This window comes from Camelus dromedarius, chromosome 3 (genome assembly GCF_036321535.1).
Source record: "Camelus dromedarius isolate mCamDro1 chromosome 3, mCamDro1.pat, whole genome shotgun sequence".
Taxonomy (NCBI): domain Eukaryota; kingdom Metazoa; phylum Chordata; class Mammalia; order Artiodactyla; family Camelidae; genus Camelus; species Camelus dromedarius.
Window position 1 is genome coordinate 7,453,231 of NC_087438.1, and position 22,649 is coordinate 7,475,879.

The 22,649-nt window shown below is 50.3% G+C and overlaps 1 protein-coding gene across 2 annotated transcripts in view; it reads left to right on the forward strand.

Moving 5' to 3' along the window:
* Window positions 1-22,649, forward strand: part of ANKRD33B (ankyrin repeat domain 33B) — a 73,721-nt gene that overhangs the window by 42,282 nt on the left and 8,790 nt on the right. Inside the window, exons 2-3 of one of the 2 annotated variants that reach the window (XM_031440720.2) lie at window positions 4,596-4,725; window positions 20,035-20,175. In XM_031440720.2, the coding sequence (XP_031296580.2) occupies window positions 4,596-4,725; window positions 20,035-20,175 (271 nt within the window). The remainder of the gene's footprint in view (window positions 1-4,595; window positions 4,726-20,034; window positions 20,176-22,649) is intronic. The other variant, XM_064479556.1, reaches the window with a different exon arrangement.

Genomic DNA, 22,649 nt, shown 5'->3' on the forward strand with positions numbered 1-22,649 from the left:
TTCCTAAGCCACTATCAGAAGGGACCTACTGCACATTTGGGGAAGGCGTATCATAGGGGCTGGGAGCAGGGCTTTGGTTCTAGAACAGACCCCCGTAGTGGCTGGGGTAGGAAGGAGACGGGGTGAGGCTGCTTGCAAAGAGAGAGCTGAATCAAGAGCCAGTGACTTCAGGAGCCCTGGAGTTCCTGCCCACGGGAGTTCCTCCTTTTAACCCAGAATCCGTAACCGAAGGTTGGATGGCAGGATTGGCGAAGGCGGATGTCCTTAGAAAGGGCAGGTTTGCAGTATGTGTTAAAAGATTTCAAAAGAACTCTTTCCTCTAATCCAGAAATACTATTTCTGAGAATGTCCCCTAAGAAAATGAGAAATGATACGCACACAGCCTCAGGTCTCGGAATTTTAATTGCAGGTTTTACTCCTAATAGAGAAAAGTGGGAAATAATCTCAGTGCCCAGGAGTAGGATCCATTAAATAACTAAGGTTCTGCCGTATGTATAGTGCCCCGTGGCTGTTGGAAATGTTGAAACGCAAGTGCTTTCATTGGTATGAAAAGATGTTGCTGATATGTTCCTGACAAACATACAGCAAACAGTCCTGCTTTGTTGCTGTTGTTGTCAAAGTAGAGTCAGTTTACAATGTTGTGTCATTTTCTGGTGTGCAGCATCGTGTTTCAGTCATCCATATACATACGTATATTCGTTTTCACATTCTTTTTCATTGTAGGTTGCTACAAAATATTGAATATAGCTCCCTGTACTATACAGAACTCTGTTTTGGTTTAAAGAAAAATGTGTGTGTGCGATTGTGTGTTTGGGCTATAATTTTTTTTTCTAGTCTATGTTTTTGGATTTTTTTCTGTAATAAATATGAGCCTCTCATGAAATTACGTAAAAACGAAGCGGTTGCATTTTGTACAACATGCCTTATCTGTAAGTCAGGAAATTGTAGAATATTTGAGAAATACTGTCATCCAAAGAAGTTCAAAATGAGATTTTGGCATTTACCAGGTGGAATCACAAGTTTTCCAGGCCATCTATTGTCAAGTTAGCTGGGAGGATGACAGCGTTGATGGCAGTGAACTCTGGTTATCAGAGAAACTGAAAGCTTCTAAGTAGAGTCTGCCTGGGCTGATGACTCCTTGCTCTTTTCTCTTTAAAACTGAATTATTGCAAAACATTTCATTCTATAGATAGAATGACCTATTTTGAAGAATGCACAAGCTGGAGTATATTAAATAGCCTTTATTATAGTCACAGAATTTATACAGTTCATTGTGCTGCCCTATGAATATCAGTGTTAAAAAATCAATCTCTAAAACTTTGAAAATTCTAATATTTGAGATTTAATGTTTTGAGACGGCAACTAGGAGCCTTATTGAGATAAGCAGGCAAGGTTGCCCATGCCCTCTCCTCATTCCACGAAAATTACATTCCTATTAAAAATCTGTTAAAAATATAGATGGGCCACTGTGGGATTGCCCTAGGCTTAAGCCTGGCATCCCCATGTGCTGGTGGGTGCAGCTGGTAGAGCTCAGAGTCACTTGATCATTAACTCTGGATCTCGAATTCTTACTCTGAATTTTAGGATCTCACTGGTCCCTTTGTTACAAGGTGTCTTAATCAGCTTGGGCTGCTGTGAAAAAAAAAATTAAAAATGGGTAGCTTAACAACAGAAATGTATTTCCCACAGTTCTGGAGGCTAGAAATCTTTGATCCGGGTGCCGGCACGTCAGGTTCTTGTCTTGATTTTCGGTGTTACCGAACTCAGGTTTGGCTGCTCGCTGCTCCAAGGCCAGTACTCAAGAGACGAGTACTGTTTGTTGGAAAGGAAAGTTTGCTTTATGCAGGAGGACGGCAGCCTGGGGAGAAGGTAGACTCATGTCCAAGAACCAACTCCAAAGATTCTGCTAGATCATGAAATTTCTTAAAGGGAGAAAGGAGAAGTTAATTGCAGTTAATCGTCTGGGGAAGGAATCGGAATCTTCCACTGTGTGCAGACTTTCTTCTGATTGGTTGGTGGTGAGGTAACGGGGCGGTGCTCCAGGAATCTTGTGCTCAGCCTGAAGTTACCGTCATCCACCTGGGTGGGGGCCTTAGTTCCTGCAGAAGAACTCAAAGGTATTGTTAAGTCTATTCCTTGAGGGAGAACCAGGACCCTGCCCCATGCTGCACTGTTGTTTCTTGACTGCTCCTCCTTTGTTTCTGCATTTTCTCCCTTCCCTGTTAAGCAAATGTTTGACTCTTGAACCCAGGGAAGACGAAGGAGGCTAAATGAAGCCTATTTCCTACAAACAAGAAATTGGAGCAGGGAGGGTATAGCTCAGGGGTGGAGCGCATGCACGAAGTCCTGGGTTCAATCCCCAGTATCTCCATGGCAAACAAACAAACAAACAAACTTAATTGCCTCCTCCCACCCCCCACCAAAAAAAAAAAAGAAAAGAAAAAATAGATGGAGGGGGACATGGAAAGGATTTCTACCCAGGAGGGCCCCACAGAGTCCGGCTCAGTGTCACTGGTGCACAGATGATGCCGTTGTCACCTGCCTGGCATCTGCAGGAGTCCCCTGTGGTGTCTTCTTTTCTGATGTCAGGCGTGTGGATTTTCTTTGACACCAGATATGTGTCGTTTTTCCACACCAGCTCTCCCATTCTCCGCGACTCCAGCAGGCTGTCTAACCATTCAGTTCAATTCTGACACTATCTAGAGTCAGCATGGACCCCCCCAAGTGAAGGGCTCAGTCCCACAAGACTGCCCTCACTTCAGATGCCAGCCACAGGACCCAGGAGTCACCTTCTGACTGACCGGCCCTAAATCTGGGGGTTCCTGCAGCTCCGCCTCCAGTTCAGCAATTTGCTAGAAAGACACACACATCTCGGGAGGGCGTTTTACTGCCTGTCCTGGTTTACTGCAACGGCTGCAGCTCGGGAGCAGCCAGATGGAAGGGCTGCGCGGGGCCAGGCGTGGAGAGGGGCGTGGGGCTTCCATTCTCTCTCCCCGGACTCAGCCCTCCTAGTGCCTCCGTGTGTTCCCCAAGCCAGGAGCTCTCGGAATCCCATCGTTCAGGGCTTTTTTTTTTTTTTTTTTTTTTGAGGTTTCATTAGGTAGACATGATTTGCTCTGACTATTACATCATTGGCCATTAGTGATTGAACTCAGTTTTCAACCCTCTCCTCCCCACCCCAGGGATGGGATTGGGGAGGCTGGTGCTTGGAGCTGAAAGAGACAAACTTCTAATCTCAAGGTTGGTTTTCCTAGAGACCAGCCCCCATCTGGAAGCCACCTAGCACCAGCTTCCACCACGAGTCATCTCATTAGCACACAAAAAACTGATTTCTAAGGGTTTTAGGAGCTGTGTTCCAGGAAATGGGGACCCCCCATTCCTCCACCCATCACACCTGGTCTCCCTGCTTCCACTCTTAGAGTCTGTTTTCTGACCAGCAGCCAGAATTGATGCAGATAATTGAAAGCGGACTGCTCACAACAGCCCTCATCGCACTCAGATCAAACCCCAGTCCTGCCCTGACCCCCGAGGCTGCCCAGCTCCCTCACAGGCCTCCTGGCCAGTCTCTGGGTGGCCGGGCACAGCCCTCTGCCTGCAGCCCCCCCTTCCTTGTCTGCTGGCGCCTTCCCCCACCTCCTCCCGCCTTTGCCCAGTGCCTCCTTCTCAGCGAGCCCATCCTAGCACCTATTGTGAGACTGAAGCACTTGGCCCCTGTACTCACAACCTCCCTGGCCTGAGTTAAACTTTTAACACATTCCAGCACCTACACCTTAGGTCTGTAGTTGAGGCTTTTCCCTCCCGTTAAAATAGAATGTAAGCGCCCTGAGGGCAGGGTCTTTGTTTCCAGACACAGGCCTCCTCAGCACTCAGCCTGTTACTGAACACAAATTCCTGTGCTTGATGCACAGTGAGGCCAAACAAACCGAAACGTTGGCGTTTGGAGCAGAGAAAGGTTTACTGCAGGGCCGAGCAAAGAGAGCGGGCAGCCTGTGCTCAAATACTCCAAACTCCCCGATGGTTTCCAGGGAGACATTTTTATAGGCAACGTGTGGGGCAAGGCCGCACAGTGTGTGACTTTTCTGATTCTTATGGTCGGTGGTGCGGGAACATGGCGGTGCCCCAGGAATCTTGCGGTCAGTCTGAAGTTGCCATCCTCCACCTGGGTGGGGGCCTTGGTTCCTATAGAAGAACTCAAAGATATTGGTTCCTTGAGGTGGAACCAGGACCCTGCCCCATCTCTGCACTATTCTGTCTTTGCCTTCCCTCCCATCCCTGATTAGCCGCTGTTTGAATCTGCACTTTGGAACTCAGGGAAGGTCAAGGAGGCTGATTGCAGCCCATTTCCTACAAACAAGAAATGGGGGACACAGAAAGGATTTGTACCAGAGAGGGTCCCCCAGGGTCCTGCCCCGTTTCAAGCATGCATTTGAGAACGAGCCGTGGCTGGCCTGCTGTAACCTGTGGCTGAGACCCGGGCCTGGCTCCACACCTCCTCAGCCCTGCTCGTCCTCCCCTGGGGGCAGGGGGTGCCCGTGGGGTCTGTGGTGGTGACGCTCGGCTCTGCCCCTCTGACCTGCTTCCCTCTTCATTTCTAGACTGGCCTTATTGTCGCCTGCTATCACGGCTTTGTGGACACCGTGGTGGTCTTAGCAGAGTGCCCCCATGTTGACGTCAACTGGCAGGACAGCGAGGGGAACACGGCCCTAATCACAGCTGCACAGGCAGGTAAGACCCAGCTTCCCTTCCCTCCCCGAGCCAAGGCCGAGCGGAGCTGCCAGGCAGTGGTGGGGGGGGGTGCGCATGATCTCAGGGCCTGAGTTAGTGTGTGAGGGATGGAATAGATCAGGAGTTATGCTTTACTGCCAAGAGGGACAGGAAAAGGGCTGAGGGTAGGTGCACATTCTCTTCGTGTGTTTGGGACAGTGTGTTACCAAGTCCAACCTCACACCACTTACCACACAGCAAGCCAGTAAATCGAGAGTTGTTGGGGCAAAGAATAGTGACTTTATTCAGAAAGCCAGCAGCTCAAGAAGATTGCGGACTAGTGTCCCAAAGTTAGAATTCAGGATGCTTTTCTACTAAAAGGGGAGGGGGTGTGGCTGGTTGTTGCAAACTTCTTGGTGCCAGAATCCTTTGTTCTTGCAGCTGTGCATGTAAACTTGGTCACTATGTTTCTATAAGCCTCCAAGATAGGTGTTACTGTTTGTTCTCCATATGAACGGAAAAGTGTTATACCCGTATAGGTCAGAGCTGTGAGAATGGGCTCTCCTGTGTATCTCAGGCTACAGGCAACATTCTTTTACAAAAGACGCAGAGCCAGTGTGACTGAGCCCAGGCCACAGGGCACAGGGCTAGAGCTAAAGGAACAGACCCGATATGGAGTCGGGTTTGTTCTCTCCTCACAGTGCAGGTTACCTACCAGTGCAGGACGCAGGGTGGGGCAGAACTAGCTCTGGAACTGCCCCAAGTCTTCGAACATGAAGCTGCACTGGAAACCCAGCCTCTGCTGGCACCTCCTCTAGAGACTGGGGATCGGGAAGTTGCTGGTGGCTCCTTAGTGAGTGGAAGGGACACTAGTGCCACTTAATGTATGAAAGTGGACATAGTTACAAGGTAGCCTTGCATTTTGCTTGGGGATGTAAAGAAAAAGCAGGGGCTTCTTGCTGAGCATGTATCAGTTTAACAAGGCGGGGCCGTTAGTGAGAACACCTTGTAAATATGGTGTCCTTCCGCCAAAGGCGGTCACCTCCAGAGGTGGTCCTTCCACCGGCATCGCAAGCCGCACTGTTCTCCCCAGTCCTCTTCTAGAATTGATGTGAGACAGACTTCGAGTCAAGCACGAAACTTTGCTCATCCCTTCAGAGCCACATTTCATTTGTAATCGTGGGATGAACCGAGTTTGTAACTGACCACTTTCAAAATTCCTGGCTTTCCAAGGCACATCTGCTGTATCGCGCTGCTTCTCAGTTTCCAGGAAAGAAGCTGCTTCCGACTGAATGTGGTAGAAAAGGCGCTTGTTTATTCAGGGAATGTGGGGACACATGACGATGTTGTTGAGAGTTGTTGAGACTTGGACTCAGGGCCAGGGAAGCTGCAGAAAAAGCCCCAAACCACACTCCATGCTAATTCTGGAAAGGGAACTTCTGCCGCGGCCGCCAAAGGGGGACCTCCCTGTCCTGTCTTGCATCACAGGCTCCTGTGTCAAAGCCAGCGTGGGGGACTGACTGGGGAGCCCAGAGAAACCAGAGACGTCAGCGTCTGGCAGTTTCACCCCCGGAATGGGAAGCAGTCTGTTCACACCTGCTTTTCACTTGAGGTGCCTAAGGTGGGGAACCCCCAAACTTTGCCAGGTGTTGGGGCTGTGCTCACACATGTCTACCCCGTCAGGTTTCAGGGCGTGAAGCTACCCCTCTGTGGAGGCCCCTCAGGCTTGGAAAGCCCTGGTGTACAATGTCCTGAACAGCAGAAGCGTAAAAGGATATCATGAGAGGTGTTCCGTGATCGTAGCCTCATCACTCATTGCCTCCCGCTGGCCGGGACCGGGGTGGGGAAGTGAAGGGCAGCTCTTCCTTTGGGTGATTCTCCAGCTAAATAGCCTCTGATGGGCCCTGTTGGAGAGTGCGCTGGGAGCTTCAGGGTGAGAGCACCCCATCTAGCCTGGTGGTTTGGGACAGGGATCGTGGAGAAGGGGCTTGTGCTGGGTCCTGAAGTCAAAGGTGGGCTGTTCCAGCCAGTGCGCTGCAAAGCCACGGGACCAAGAGGGAGCCCCGCATATCTTAGCAATGACCAAGGACTGCATGTGTCTGGGATGGGGGAGAGGTGGCCCCAGGAGGAGGCAGGGACCAGGTCACGAAGGGTGTAGATACAACACGAGGGGATGCATTTGAGTGACATGAGGTGGGTGTGTGGTGACGGGAGAGGTGACCCTGGTGCGCACGGGGCAGTTGCAGAGAGGAGCAAGATGCCAATGGCCGAAAGCACAGGTCCTGGTGGTTGTGATGTGGGCGATGGAGGAGAGGTGGGTCTGGAATAGCTTTCAGCCTGCTGGTCAGGGAATGATGCTAATTCAAAGGGATAGAAACCACAGGGTGGTGGTTGGAGAAACATCGCCTTCATTTGGTCCTCAGGCCTTTGAAATGCTGAGACCTCTAAGTGAAGAGGTCTCCATGGCAGGTGGAGAGTGTGGAGCACCGACATCAGTGCCTGCCAGAATGCAGATGCTTGTTACCAGGCGTTCCTGGGCAGCAGGCGCATGGCCTGGACAAGAGCCTGCGTGTCATACTAGAGTATGAAACTATGAGAAGAAGAGGTGACTTGCCTTACTGATTTGCCAGAGCTCTTTGCATATGTAAGGACATAACTTTTGGTTTAATACCCGAGAAGTGCTTTCTGAATTCTTGCCTCATTGATAATGTTTTTATTTTGTATTCACAATGAAAAAAAAAACAACTTGTCTTTTGCCTACCCCCCTGCCATTTCATTTCATGTTGCAGAAGAACAGTCCAGGTAACAAGTGCAGAGTCCAGCCTGATTTTTGTCTTTGTTGGTATCCTGATATTTCTTACACGTGTAAAGATCTCCTGCCTTCCCCCTCCCGCCCTGCATCCTTGACGGTGAAAAGAACCCAACCAACCAACAACCAAAAAACCTCAAACCAACGCTGCCATACGTGTCAGTTCCTTCTCCCTGTGGCTGTTTGACTTACGTTAGTCATATTTTTGCTTTAAAGGATACTTTTCTGTTATCTCTTTGAACATTGTGTCTGCCTTGTTTTTTTTTCCTTCCTGGGGTACCAGGAAGTATAGATTAGACCTAAGATTAGATTTACACCTAAAGGGGAACCCTACACCCGCATCACAACTGCTGACCCCAGGGTGTGGTGAGGGGAGGTGTGGCATTTATTGCAGGCGCCCGGCCAGGAGTCCAGGCAGCTGGTGCTCAAAAGAACTGAACTCCTCCACGGCCTTCAGGGAAAGGCTTTTACAGACAGGGTGTGGGAGGGGCTTGTGAGGTCTGTGATCAGCCCGGGGACAGTCTTCTGATTGGTTGGTGGTGAGGTCATTGCGAGTCAACGTCATCAACTTTTTGATTCTGGGGTCTGTGTGCTTGTGGGCAGCACACAGCTACCTCCTTCTACCTGGTGAGGGTCTCAGTGTCTGCAAAACAGCTCAAAGGATGTGGCTCAGACTATTATCTCTAGCTCTTGAGAAGGTCTTTGGCTTTGTTTAATGGCTAAACTATTGCTGTTTTGTCTTGCTTGACTGTTTTCTTTGGTTTCTGAACGTCTCTCGATTCTCTGATTAAATTTGTTCTTTGCACTCGGCTAAAGCTTTTCTACAAGCAGGCAGGTGGAGGGCGTGGAGAGGGGGTGGGTGGGGTGGGGCGTGGTCTGTCCTGGCAAGGCCCCCTGGGGTCCTGCTCGGGCGCAGGCGGAGTCGCCATCACCCGCAGGCGGGTGGCCCATGTTTCAGCCCCGATCTGGGTGGCGCGCAGCTTGCTGGGCCCGGCCCCCGGGGTCTGGGTGACGGGGGTCTGGGCTTGTGCTCAGGATGCTCGCTTCAGTGAGTTCCCGGCTGATGCTGGGCTGCTGGCCTGGGGGCCTCGCTCTGAGAACTGAGGCCTTGGAGGTTCCTATGCAGGGCGGTGGTGGGTGGCCTCTCAGCGGGCAGGAAAGCTGAGGGCAGGGGTGGTTCATGGACCCGGGTGAGACGTCGTCAGAGGGACACAGAACCATCACTAAATCACAGTGAGACTAAAGGGAAGTGACTGAGCCTTTATGTACTATTTTAACCAAAGAGAAGATGTTTGGGCTTTTAGCTGGTAGAATCAAATGATGTCCCATTTTCATCCAATTCCATAAACAGTTTTATTTATTTGATGATTTCTTAATTCTTAAAGATGTCTAGCAATCTGTGCTTACCGTGAAAAATCACTACAGAGGTATCAGTGAGAAAGAAGAAGAAACATCCCATTTCACTCTCCCTAATTCTCTCGTCCATTGACCACGTTCCAGCTGGTTACCGTCCCTGACCTCACTCTCTTATTTTCAGACACAGAGTGTGCACGCACCTTTTATTTACATGAATGGGATAAATCTGTAGAGATTGTGATTTTAACTTCTTCACGCAGTAGCTCTAGGAGGCTTTTCTGTGCAGCCCGGAGCACGCACGGTGTACCCGGTTCCCGCAGCGGCACCGCTGAGCGGTGGTGTGTTCACAGCACGCACCCCCTGCCACGCGTCCCGTAACTGAGGCAGTTCAATCAACTGTGGCTCATCTTTCTGTACAAGGTCCTCTTTTAGAAAAAATATTTATCCAGCAGTCACTTCATGTCCAAGGGCCGTCCTCAGTGCTGGGTCTACAGGGCGGGGAAGAATTCTGTCTCCCAAATTAAAAGTCTAATGCCCGCAAGTTTCTGAATGAGCCTGTTAGAGACAACACTGTCGTCAAGTCGTTTGTGTCGGGGGGGCACGTTTCTGAAGAGGGTGCACCCGTCAGCATCCTGGTGCAGCGGCAGGTGCACCCAGAGGGCTAGACTGAGGAGTTGGCCGGGGGACTGTGAGTGGAGGTCAGGGCAGAGCTAAGGGGTGGGCCCTGGGGTGAGAGCCCAGCAGAGGGCACCCAGGGGACCTGGGACACCCGAGCCGCAGCCCCAGGGGTGGGAGATGGATGTGGAGGCGCAGGCACACACCCGCTCCCCTCCTGGCCGGCCCTGCTGAGCCCCCCGAGCCTTCGGGGCTGAGGAGCCCGGCAGGGGCGGTTGGTGAGGTCAGCCTCCAGGGCCGAGAGCAGGGCAGAGAAGGAAGGAGCGGAAACGCACGGACAGATTCTCAGAACTCAATTGCTCCATCAAAGGACACGCACACTTTAAATGCGCACATTTTCGCAGCCCCTGCCAAATGGCTCTTAGGAAAAGCAGTGCCAATTTACACTTCCCACTATGTTCTCAAGGGTGTTCTTGTTCGGGTAAAGGGCTTTTTTCAGTGTTTGTCAACTCAAAGTGAACTTTTCTTAGTACTTGCTGTTGTGTTTCCCTGATTTTATTGGAGCCCAGGATCTCTTATGATGCTTTTGGGTGCAGTTTCCCGAATCCCCAACAAAACAGGCTTCAACAGTGAGGAAGCTGCCTCTTCTTGCAACACGACCTGTCTGAAGGCGACAGCTGGCGGGGGAGGGGTGCTTCATTGCGTGGCCTTGTCGTGTTCTGAGCGTCTCAGAAATGCTCTTGACCTTTCCCACATGATCCCGAGACGGCCTGGCAGCTCCAAGCACCGTGGCCTCACGTTACAGCGCAGGAGGCGCCAGGCAGGATGAGCAAATCCCTGCCTGTGTTATTTTCTGAGATGGGAAAACATTTCCAGAAGCCTCCAGCACAGATTTGTTTACATCTGCCGGGGTTGTGTCACACGTCTCGCCTCGAGCCCAAACAAGTTGCTGGTCAGGGCGGGGGAGTGACCTCAGCTGACTTGGTCGAGTCAGAATCGGACCCTGCAGAAGCTGTGTGGTTAAAGAAAAACTGTAAAGCGACCATGTATGTGTATCATTTGATACTGCAGCCGCCCAGCAGGGCTTTCTACAAGGCCCCCTCCGCACTTGTGAGTGTAAATTCGAATGCAAATGCCTTGATCTGCCTGTGGGGTGTTCTCTAAAAAGCCTAGCCTCCCAGGGACTTACACATAATCGAGATACAGCCAAATCTGAACTCAGCCTTTACAATGGAGAGACTGTAAGAAACTAAAGCCTCAGATAATCCCTGAATCTCATTTAGCTGGTGATTTCAGCTGCTCTCATACGTCCCCTAAAAAAAGTAAAGTAGAAAGCAAGATAACCAAAGAAATGAACTACAAGGCCAGGGATGGCCGTTACGTGTTTACTCTCTCCATCTCTAGTTCTTCTTTCACAGAACGGCAGCAGCGAGGTGCACTGAGCACACAGCAGGGGTCCTTTTGGACTGGTGATAATATCAAGTTGGTTCGTGCCAAGTAACCTCTGGTGCAGCCTTGAAATTGCTATTCCTGGAACTTATCTTTAAAAATGCGGAGGAGATGCCCTGAGAACCAGCCTGGCATTATTCACGCCGCTCGCTGCTGGGGACAAAGTGGCAGTCAGGCTCCCAGGGGTGGCCGGCCGGCGCAGGCTGCCCAGACGAGTCCTGGCTCGTGGAGGATTTGGACAGGGTCCCACTTGAGAAGAGAATGTATGACTGGGCCTGGGCCGGGGATAAACACTCCCCACTGTTCATCTTATTTTATTATTACTGCACCCGGCCAGGATTTCAGTCTGACTTCACTGTGAGGTTTATGGTTTTTTAAGAGGTGTTTTCCTTTTGCTAGGTTTCTACTGTTTCAAATAAATTAGAACTTGGCAAATCTCTGAGGTTTCCTAGCCTTGCCTGTTCTTGGAAACTGCAGTTTTCAGAGTCTTTCTGACTAAGCACAGCAGTGCCACCTCCTCCAAGGCAGCTAGCCCTGCTCCTCCATCAGAGAGAGGACGGCCTGCTGGACACACCCCCCTCCCCACCTGCACGTCCCTCCTCTCCTGGTTGGGGAGAATCTGTTTTCTTCTGCTGCGCTAGTGGGATTTGCTATTTCCAATCAACAGTTCCCTCTACTGGCCTGCTTTGGAGAACTACACTTTGTGTACCCGGTGTCAGAAAAATCAGGTCTTGAGACAACCCTAATTCTGTAACATTTTCCCATTTTTAGAGCAGCTTGGGTTGATTGTTTCCTTAGATTTTTAGCCCATAATTGGTACCCAATTACATGTTGAATGAATCAGTAATTAATAATTGTGATGTCCGTGCCATCTTAGATAATGTGGGTTATGGCTTGATAATTAGCAACCTTTTTGATAAGTGAACTTTTTTCAGGGGAGAAATAAGAATCCTTCAGTCTTTTTACTTACTATGTAATTATTGAGGTTGCAGTCAGTTGGAAGTTTTGGACTTATGAACAAGGGTCGTGAGGGTTGTGGTGGCTGTGGGAATCCACAGGCACACAGAAATGTGGACCGTGCGGCATCACGGTCCAGGTGCCTAATCCAGGCTCGGAGGGCAGATCTTCTGTTGGAAGGGATGACTCATCAGGTAGCTGGGTAAAAAGTCAAGGAAGGAAAATGGGACTAGGTCGTGCAGAGGTCACCAGATGATCCCAGAAAGCATGCTGCATGGGTAAATTAAAAAGAGAGTTGTGTGACTACAGAGTAGACTAGAAGGGCATTGGTACAAGAGCTGAGGGTGGAAAGCGGATGTTGGGGAGGAAATAACCTTCCTTCTACCCCCTGGTTCCCAACTGAGACCCCTGTAATAACAGACTAACGAGAAAACCAGACGTTTATAAACACCTGTACCTCATGTAAACATGGGGGACATCTGGGAAAAACAAGTAACTCAAGGAGGTGGCTTAGAACCCTGGCTTAAATGTCATCTTCCATGAAGAACAACAAATTTGTGGAGAAATGGCAGGATAAACAAAAGCAGTTTGAAGAGTTTTCATCACAAAGAACAAAAACCATTATTTCTTTGGGTAGCTATATGAGATGATGGATGTTTAAACTTACTGTGGTACTATTTCAAAATACACGTAACTCAAATCATTATGCTGTACACCTTAACCTTCCACAATGCTCTGTGTTAATTATACCTCAATAAAACTGGGGTAAAGTAAAAAGAAAAAGGATGTATGTCTTGCTTTTAGGCAAATGGGGAGGGAGCTTTTCTTGCATCTGCTTTTTTCAGTTGCCTTCAGCTCAAAATAATTTTTATGTCAAAGTGGCATGTTTTGGGATGGCATATTCTGCTACCCTTCAAAGAGCAAGGCCAGATAAAAAGGAGATAGCTGGTAAAGAGTTGAGTCTTATATGAAATGTAGTAACCATGAAGGATTTTAGGTAGTAGCTGTGTTGGTCAGAAGAGTTTCTTGCTGATAGCTTGAAGAATGAATGGAAGGGCAGAAGTGGGACCAGGGAGGACATTTAGGAGAGGGGTGGACCCCAGTAAGGATGTGGTGGCCCAGCTCTGGGGTGGAAGTGGGGATGAAGAAACACGGACAGGTATGGAAAATATTTACCAAGTGGTCTTGGCAGAATTCACTGATACTTGGATGGGGAGGAGGTGGGGGAAGGCTGAAGAGAAAGCCCAGATTTCTGGCTTGGGTACCCTGGTGACTGGTGGATGTTCATCACTGAATAAAGAATGTGGGCAGGAGGAATGGGTTTGGAAGAACCATGCTTTGGATTTGATGTGTTGAGTTTGAATTGATGGTGGGTTGCCCAAGATGAAATAGCCACTGGACTGATACTTAGGTAAGAAAGTCAGGAAGAGAGACTGAGCTGTAGATAAGTGATCTGGGAATTTTAGGGTGATTCCCAGATCTATGAGAGTAGATGGGGTCACCAGGGGAGAGTGGATGGGATGAGATGGCGTAGTCACACATCTGAGGAACAGCGGCATTTCTGGAAGGAGAGAACAGGGGAACTCATAAAGAAAACTGAAGAGTGGCCAGAGAGATAGGAAGAAACTCAGAAGGGTGGACAAGCCGGATATCTGCAGAGAGTATTTCCAAAAGGGTGGAACAGACAAGTGGGAAATGCTATGGAGATGTCTAGTAAGATGAGAGCTGACTAGTAACCATTGAATTTTGCCACAAGGCAGTCACTGGGTCAGAAGGAAGACGGTTTCAGGAGACTGTGTGTGGGGTGGGGGTGTAAGTAGCAAGAGTGAGAGTGGATGAGTCTGGAAGTTAGACTGAAAAGGAGTCAATTGATTGATGGCCGGTGGCTGGAACGCAAAGACAGGTCCACGGGGATTCTTGTTGGTCATCGCAATGGACTGAATGTTTACGTTCCCCCACCCCTTCCAATCAGATGTTGACTCCCAATCCCCAAGTGATGATATGAGGAGGTGGGGCTTTGGGGAGGTAAATAGGTCACGAGGGTGGAGCCCTCGTGAATAGAATTAGTGCTCTTGTAAAAGAGCCTCCAGAGGGTTCCATCACCCTCCACCTTGTGAGGACGCAGTGAGAAGATAGCCGTCTATGAACCAGGAAGTAGACGCTCACCAGACACTGAATCTGCTGACACCTTGACCTTGAACTCTCCAATCTCCAGAACTGTGAGAAATAAATGTTTGTTGTTCAAGCCACCCAGTCAATGGCAGTTGGTTACAGCAGCCTGAGTGGACTGACAGTCGTATTTATTTTAAGATGGGTGGCCCTTGAGCACAGCTACCAGCCTCTTGCTGCACAGTAGCTCCCAAACTCTAGTTTAAAACGTTTCTAGTTGATGTATCTGTGGCTGGGCTGGGGACCGGCGGACAGAGACTGCCTCCGTTCATGTGTCTGGGGTGAGCGGGGCCTTCTAGCTGTGGCAGCTCTGCTCTGTGTGTTCTCACCCTCTTCTTGAGACCAGCGTGCCAGCCCGGGCATGTTCTTCTTAGGCAGACAGCTGAGGCACAAGTGTCGGAAGGAGTCCCGCCGAGTGAGTGTGTGTCAAGCTTCTGCCTGCAGACATCCTATTGGCCAACGTTCTTCTTGCAGGACTTTGAGGTCACATGGCAAAGGGCAAGGTGAAGAATTTAGACCACGAATATAATGTGATGGGAGTGAACTAAGGGGAGAGGTTGAAAAGAAAGAGGAAGTAGCTTGTAGCACAAATATATTCCTCAGAAGTCATGGGGAATGGCTTTAAAGCCCCGGAGGGCGAGGAGAGATGGGCGTCTTTAAATAGGAGAGGAGTCACCTTCCTTTTCACTAGCATGGGTGTGGGTGACTGTGGGGGGTGATGGGGGAAAGTTGAGGGGGTTCCCTTCTTGCGGTTTCAGTTCTCTCTGTGAAGAGGGAGTTGCGTCATCTCCTGGGAGAGGGGTTTGCTGTGAGCTGGGTGACTTAAGGGTGGGAAAGTTTGAAATTTCCCACATGGGGTTTGGAGGAGAGTGACTCAGTGGAAATCAAGGGTGGACCTGAGGCTTCTAAGAATGCATAGACATTAACCTTTTTTCTTGAAAACCATGACAATTAACCAAAGGGTGCTTTCCTTGGCTTTGGTAACATAGGTAGATGGATAGATAGTCAAGCGTGGCTAGCATGGGTTTCTACCCCCATCGGCTCTCAGAGAAAATGCCACTGACCATCCAAAGCGAAGCCAGAACCCTGGGGCTATGGTTGTACCAGGAGTGATCGTTTTCTCTTTCTGTTACTTGGCTCGGTCAGGCAATCACCGAGGCCTGTCTGTTTATGAGTGCTTTGTGTCAGCATCTCCTCTCCATCCACCTGGCCTTCCCAGGGTCCATCCTGGCGTCCAGCCGCCATCGTCTGTGCCCACCACAGCCTCCTGGTGAGCTTCCTGCACCACTGGTGAGGTTTGTGGATGGCGTGGAGAGGCTCCACCCCCGGCAGCCAGCTGAGAATTATTGTCCCTCTGCTTCACTCTTGTCGAGTGGCCCTGTCCTGAACCTCCTTTCATGAAATACACTTTCAGTTTTAGAATAGTTCAGACTTACAAACCGCAAAGATTGTGCACAGAATCCCTGTGTTACCCACGCCAGGCTTCCCCTGTGGTTAGGGTCTTATATTTGGAGGATACATTTGACAAAACAAACAAACCCACACTGATGCATTTTTAATATTAACTCAGGTCCATTTTTATTTGGACCTCCTCGGTTTTTTCCCAATGTCTCTCTTCTGTTCCACCATCCCAGCTAGGATCCCACGTGATGTTGAGTTGTCATGTCCCCTTAGCTCCTCTTAGCTGTGACAGTTTCTCAGACTTTTGGGGAAAACTTGTCAGGTAGTCTGTAGAATGTCTACCTCAATCTGTGTGTGTCTCATTTTTTTAATGATTAGACTGGAGTTACAGGTTTTTCAAAGGAGGACCACAGAGGAAAGGACCACTCTTATGACATCATATGAAGGATTTTGTTAAAATGAAAAGAATATCCAATGACACCTGTTACAGATGGTAAGGCAGACTTGATTCAGAATTGTTTCCATTGGTATAAGGACCATCGCAATGGGACTTTGCAGTGGATGAGAGAGACTGGGCTCAACTCTTGAATACAGCAAGGGCCAGTGGGGATTTATAGCCAACGGGCAGGGTAGGGGTCTGTGGATGGAAAATTACTAAGAGGAAATATCAGGGAGATTCTGGCCAAAGCGACCTAACAGGATTCTTGCTGAAGACAGGCCAGGGTGATCAGATATCACCTGGGGGATGGTGGAACTGATCAGATACCAAGGGTGGAGTGTTCTGGTTAAACTGACTTATGAGCTGGGTTCTTGCTAAAATGAGATTTTACCAGGAAGTGCATAGATGGGCCTGGGAGGAATTCAGGAGCCCAGCTAAAGTTTGATCGAGCAGAGAATCGTTACCAGCACATGCTGTGGGCCTGCCTTATCCCTGTGGGCCTGGACCACCAGGTTGAGGTCGTGCTGGCCAGGCTTCTCTGCTGTAAGATGACTCCCCCCTCCCTCCTTCCTCCGGTCTGCTCTTTGGAAGGGGGGGTCTCTGTGCACAGCCCGGAGTTAAGGAGCGAGTTGCTGTGTTTCATCTCCTTGGGAGTAGAGCACACACCTAAATTCCTTGAAATTTTTCTGCCGGGAGATTTGTCCATCAGGCACTTTTTATACAACCCCTATCTCCTGTCATTTCCACAGTGGTGAGGTTGATATTATCCCCCATTTTCCAGATGAGTCAGTAGAGACTCAGTGCAGTTGACTTACCTTCCTAGGGTCACCCAGATTTTAAATGGCGGGTTGGGAACTTGAACTTGGGAGTTCTCAGGGCCAACTCTCTTAAGTACTGAGTTCTCCATTTACACTGCCATGTAATTACCACACGGAAGCTAGTTCATCAAGAGTTAACTGATTCCCTGGGCCACTTGTGCCCTTCTCTTAGGCAGGTTACGGCTCATGGGGCTGGGGTGGGTGTTTGGGGGCTCAGTATGGTCAGCCCACACTTTAAGTCCACTCTGAGGACTTCAGGAGCCAAATCCTATTCCATAAGGTCAAAATTGGACTAGAGTCAAGCTAGATTTCAGAATGAGGCACGTTTGGGTTCTGTTACACGAGGAAGGCTATGTTCTCTCTAGTATCTGTCATCCAGCTAGCTAGCTGTCTCACTAAAGAAAAGGAAGGCTCATTTTGGTTAATTGTCACGGTTTTTAAGAAGAAAGGTTAATACCTATTCATTCTTAGCAGCGTTGGGTCCACTCTTCATTTCCGTTGAACGAGGTCATCTGCAGAATAAGCGGTTATTCTGTCATCCTGGGAAAGACAGTGGTGCCGAGGGTGCTTCCGTGGGTCACTGACAGCTCAAGCCAGGGGTCAGAGTAGTCAGAATGGGTGGGCTGCATGCTGGTTTTTCTGACCTCAACGTAAGACGCGGGACTGATCTGTATAATGGGCTGTTAGCTTTGTGGATTGTCAACTTTCGTCTCCCACCTCTTCGCAGTGTTTAGGACATGTCACTGCAGAGGAAATCCTGCTGAAAATTGAGAAGGACACGCTCCTTCACGATTGTAAAGAAACGGCTCTAAAAGAATTGCGATGCGTTGCACCATGACCCTGGCTTGATCTAAGTGACAGATGCCACAAAGTGTTTAGCTGGATGACGAGCCCAAAATGAAAGCCCCACCCCCACCCTGCCCACAACACACACACGGATTAGAGCAGATAAGTGGCTTTAGGGCCCCACAGCTAGCATCCGTCTACGGGGGGTGGGGGGAGGGGGGGCTGTAGATGACAGCAGAAGGCAAAGTGATGTGAATGAGTCAAAATGCATCAGCTGCTGCTCGAACCTGTGGGTCACGGGGCCGGAGGGTCACACCCATTTGTGTCTGGCTTGTTAACCCCGCAACATGATCACATGAATCAGTGCTTCTCTCAGAAAGTGAGAAAGGTACATGTTTGTGTAGCTTTGAATTTTTGCGGTGAGTTTAGGAGATGGGCTGAGGTCTGTGATGAGCAGAGGACACTGCTTCTGGAAGAGTCCACATGCTAATTTTTATCACTTATTTGTAACTTGGAAGTTGATGAGAAAGATGCAGTTTTGCTGGGCGGTGTCTGGGTGCCATGCAAGGAGGGAATTTGGGTCCCTGCCTGATGGTCGTCTCGCCAGGGTGTGATGAAAGGACAGCCCCCACCCTGGGAGGACTTAAGGTGGGGCATGCACGGCGGCACCGGCAGGAAGGGGATCGAAGGCCCAGGAGGCGTCGCTGCAGCAGGGAGGGGATTCTCCGAGATGCTGGATGCTGTGCTGAGGGCCTTGGCTCCCTCCGCCTCCCAGTCTGCAGAGCAAGGTGACCGAGCCTTGGGAGGCCCCTCGTGTCTCGGGGCTCCCCGCCCTCTGGAGGAGGCCTCACCTCCTCTGCCATGTCTCACATCGCACCCAGCACCCTTCCCGAGACCAGCCGGGAAAGGAGCCTCAGGGGCCCTGGCTTCCCTGTGGGGCAGAGGCCTCCCTGCGGGGAGCAGGGAGTGCAGTTAAACGTCCACCAGCTCCACACCAGCGCCCCCGACTGTGGGTGTTTCCAAGGCACGTGCACTGGGTGGGGGTTGGGGGGCGGAGTTTGGAGCTGAATCCTCAGCATATGAGGATGGAGACTGGGCAGCCAGGCCCCCCAGCCGGGCTCAGGAGAGAACTTCTGCAGGTTGCTAATACCCTAAAGGGTGTTAGCCACCACCAGAGGGGTCAGGATGGAGAAGGCAGCCAGGAGGCAGGCTGGAGGGTGCAGGGGCCAGGGTACAGGGAAGCAGGGGAGCTCCCTCTCCCCTCCTGGTCCCGAAACAGTGAGGTCTGAGCCTCCAGCTCAATGGTTTCAACAGCAGTGATTCCGCACCCACAGGGGACACTCAGCAATGTCTGGAGGTGTTTTTGGTTGTCAGACCTGGGAGGGAGGGCACAGTAGCTGCCGGCATCTGGTGGGTGGCGCCCAGGGGTGCTGCTGTCCGTCCTGCGGTGCCCAAGACAGCCCTATGACAAGGAACAGTGCGGCTCTGGGTGTCAGCAATGCCGGGGACGGAACCCTCCTCTGAGGGACTGAAGGGTCTAAGGGGAGGATGGCGTGTCATTTCACATGAGGACTTGAGCAGTGTGGCCAGTGGGCCTCGGGCAGCATGGATAATTGACCCAGGAGCCTCTTCCCATGGCCCAGAGCCTTCTGTGGGAGGAGCTCTCTGCTCCATTTTGGTTTTGCATGGGCGAGGCTGGAGAATCTGGGAACACTGCTCTCACATGTGTTCTCCTTAGTCACTGCAGTCTAAGAGCACGTGGGCTTTTTGAAAATCCTCTGGGGATGAGCAGAAAGTCAGGCCCTTTTGGAAGTGCAAGGTGATGAAGGCGAGAAATCCGTATTCTCAAATGACTGTCCTTAACTGCTTGGGTTTATGGCTGAGGGTCTGGGTAGTCACACTGCCTGTATTCCCTGCCTCTGTGTGTGTGTGTGTGTGTGTGTGTGTGTGTGAGAGAGAGAGAGAGAGAGAGAGAGAGAGAGAGAGAGGTAAGTAGCAGGGTGGCAGCGTGCACTGGCATACCGTGTTGCTATTATGATGAGATGATGTCTTTTCTCCTCCCTGAATCTCTGAAGCCCCGGAGTTCCAGGGAATGGCTTCAAGTTTCATTTCCCGTTTTGCACCTGCTTGCGTTGGCATCTGCAGGGAGCTGACAGCATCCAGGACCACCCCCTGACCAGGCAGTGTCTGCATGGGGCTAGCTCTGCATTTTCACACGCCATCCCTGCAGCATCCTTGCCCACCATGTTCCCTCTTTAACAGGTTGACAGGACAGCTGGGTTTCCAAGTGGGTTGGCAGAGGGAACAAGAACCGGAGGCAGCCACACCATGGCCAGGGCGGGCCTGTGTTTCCTGCACTCGTGAGAATTACTTCTTGCAGCCTGAGAGGCAAACACATCCCCCCCCCCCCAGACAGGCTGGCCCTGGAGTTTGGCCATGCAACATTTCTCTCTCTCTCAGCAGGAAGGCCTCTCTGGAAGGCGCGCTCTTTGTGGAGTGTGGTTAATGCACGTGTGCAATTCTCTTCGCAGGACACGTCACCATCACCAACTACTTGTTGAACTATTTCCCCGGCCTTGACCTTGAAAGGAGGAATGATTTTGGGTTCACGGCCCTGATGAAAGCCGCCATGCAGGGCCGAACGGAGTGCATCCGAGCCCTGATGCTAGCAGGTACGCCCCCACCTGTCCTGTGTGGCCCTGCGGTCCCGGGAAGTGCCGGGTTTGCTCCTTTAAGGAATAAATGTGTGTGGAAGGGAGGCATCACCCCCTAGAACCAGCCTAGTGTATGGCTGTCATCATTCGCGCTGAAACAAACAAAAGCGAAAGCACCTGTTTCCAGGGCGGGTGGGAGGTCGCAGCACTGGTCACCCCACAGGACAGCCCTCCTTGTCCCCTGTGGGCTTCTTCCTGCCTGTATTTGTTCTTCTTCAGAACTGTGTGGTCTGGTCTTGGCTCTGAGTGGCAAGACGGTCCTGTTGAAGGTGGGCAAAGTAGAACAAGTCAAAGACGTGCGTCAGAGTGTTATGTCTGCCCCTTCCGGAGGGACCAGGGGTCCTGTGACTCGTGCTAGCCGTTAACTGCTCCAGGCTGCTCTTTGAAGCTTTGGGAAGGACACTAAATAAAGCCTTTTTTCTACAAAAAAGAAACAGGGGACACGGAGGGGCTTTTGTACCTGGGAGGCCCTGCAGGGTCCTGCTAGGTTTCAGTCCCCCTTTTTCTTTGATACCCATCAATCCTGAGGGGAACAGGGGTTGGGGAACAACAAAGGGATTACAGTTTTGGGTAGAGAAGTTAATCATAAGCCGGGGTGGCAGGGGGACTCGTGGAATAGGGGTCTCAGTCTCAATGCGTGGCCGTTTCCTTCTACGCTGTGTCACCGAGTGGAACATTCTGGGGCTGCAGCCCCCCTTTGCCCTTTGCGGCCTCCTTATCTTGGAGGAAGCCCTTCCTTCTCTGAGCCTCCCTGTCCTCATCTGTGAAATGGGGGCAGTGACTTCTTCCCACCGCCCTGAGGATGAACCACGACACCACTTTGTAAACTCTCTGACAGGTTGAATGAATTACGAAGCTGAATTGCCCGCGACTGTTCTCCAGTTTTTCTCTTTCACTCTAAAGTGGAATCAGTGATCATCTTTCCAGCACAACCTTCTTGAGTTATTCTGAGAATTAAACGAGGAAATGTACGTGAAGGGCTGGGCGCCGCGGGAGCATCTGACCCCTCAGTCTCACTCAGTGGGAGATGCTGATGTCACATTATTTAATTTCATTACCTTAATTTATTTTGGTTTTGTTCTTGGCACTGGGTCCAGGCATTCATTCTATGTGCTCCCAGAGGGGTGGCATTCCCCCATCTCAGTATCTTGAGGACAGAATTAAAATTCTTCCAGGCATCAGTCTAGACCAGCAGTTCTGTTTAGGCAACTTGCTGCTGCTGCTTTTTTTTTTTTAAATAAAATTTATTTTATTAAAAATAGAATCTTCTATTTAAAACAAAATCTATTTTGGAATAACTTTAGGTATATGGAAAAGTGACAGAATCGTAGAGAGAGCGCACACTCAGCCCTCACTCAGCGCCCTGTGTTAACATCTTACCAAGAGGCTGAAGCTACACACGACTAGTCAGTAAACCCCAGGCTTTATTCAGATTTCATCAGTTCTTCCATTAATGCCCCCTTTCTGTTCCAGCATCACAGCCTGGCTCCCACATTTAGTTGTCCCATGTCCCCAGTCTTTTCCGGTCCCCAGAAGTTTCTCAGTCTTTACTCCTTGTTCATGACAGGGTTTTGACACCCACCAGTGAGTCGTGTCCCCTAGTCTGAGGCCATCTGTCCTTTCACTCTTGATTAGATCAGGGTATAGGATTCACAGCCTGCGTTGGATTGTTTTTCTCTCTTGCTTCAACTGGAGGGCGTCAGGGGATGCTGTAAGAAAAACAAATTCAGTAAGCGAAGATGGAGGCTTCGAAGATGAAAACCTTCTTGGCAATAAAAAAAGATCCTCATTAAAATTAGTCCTATTGATTGTGCTGTTGACTCAGCGACGGTGTCATTTTCTTTAAAGCGGTTGCCAGTTTCTGGGGAGTTGAGGCCCTGCGGGTCCTGGATCAGCGGCGTCAGTGAGGGGCGGCACCTCCCAATTAGGGGACTCTGCCGCTTTTGTGTCTGAGAGGCACTTCCCCTGCTTTTGCTGCTTCTGGATATCATTATAATTGAGTGTAGATTTTTAGCAATTTACTTTTACAACCAAAACTTACGATGTCAATCCAGGCGTTTTCCCCCGAGAATCTGAATTACAAACCCTTCTGTTTCTAGGCCAGTTGCCTTCCAGTCACTCTGGAAGTGCGCAGGGCTTGCTGTCATTCTTTTCCCTGGTCTGGTGGAGGTTTCAGGCCTTTACAGGATCACAGAACCACCTTTCAGATCTCACAAGAGGTGGTCTCACTGCTTAGGGGCAGCGTCCAGTGCTAACGGGTTTTCTCCCCACTCAGTTATTTGGGTAACAAATTTGGCATTAGGTTTTATATACCCTCCCTCTTCTGTTTCCTCCTCTGTGAGCACAACCCCAGCAAAGCCTAGAAGTACCCACACGAGTGCAGACCCAGGGCGGCCATCCCTGAGCTGCACGTGGTCAGAGCAGAAGGACAC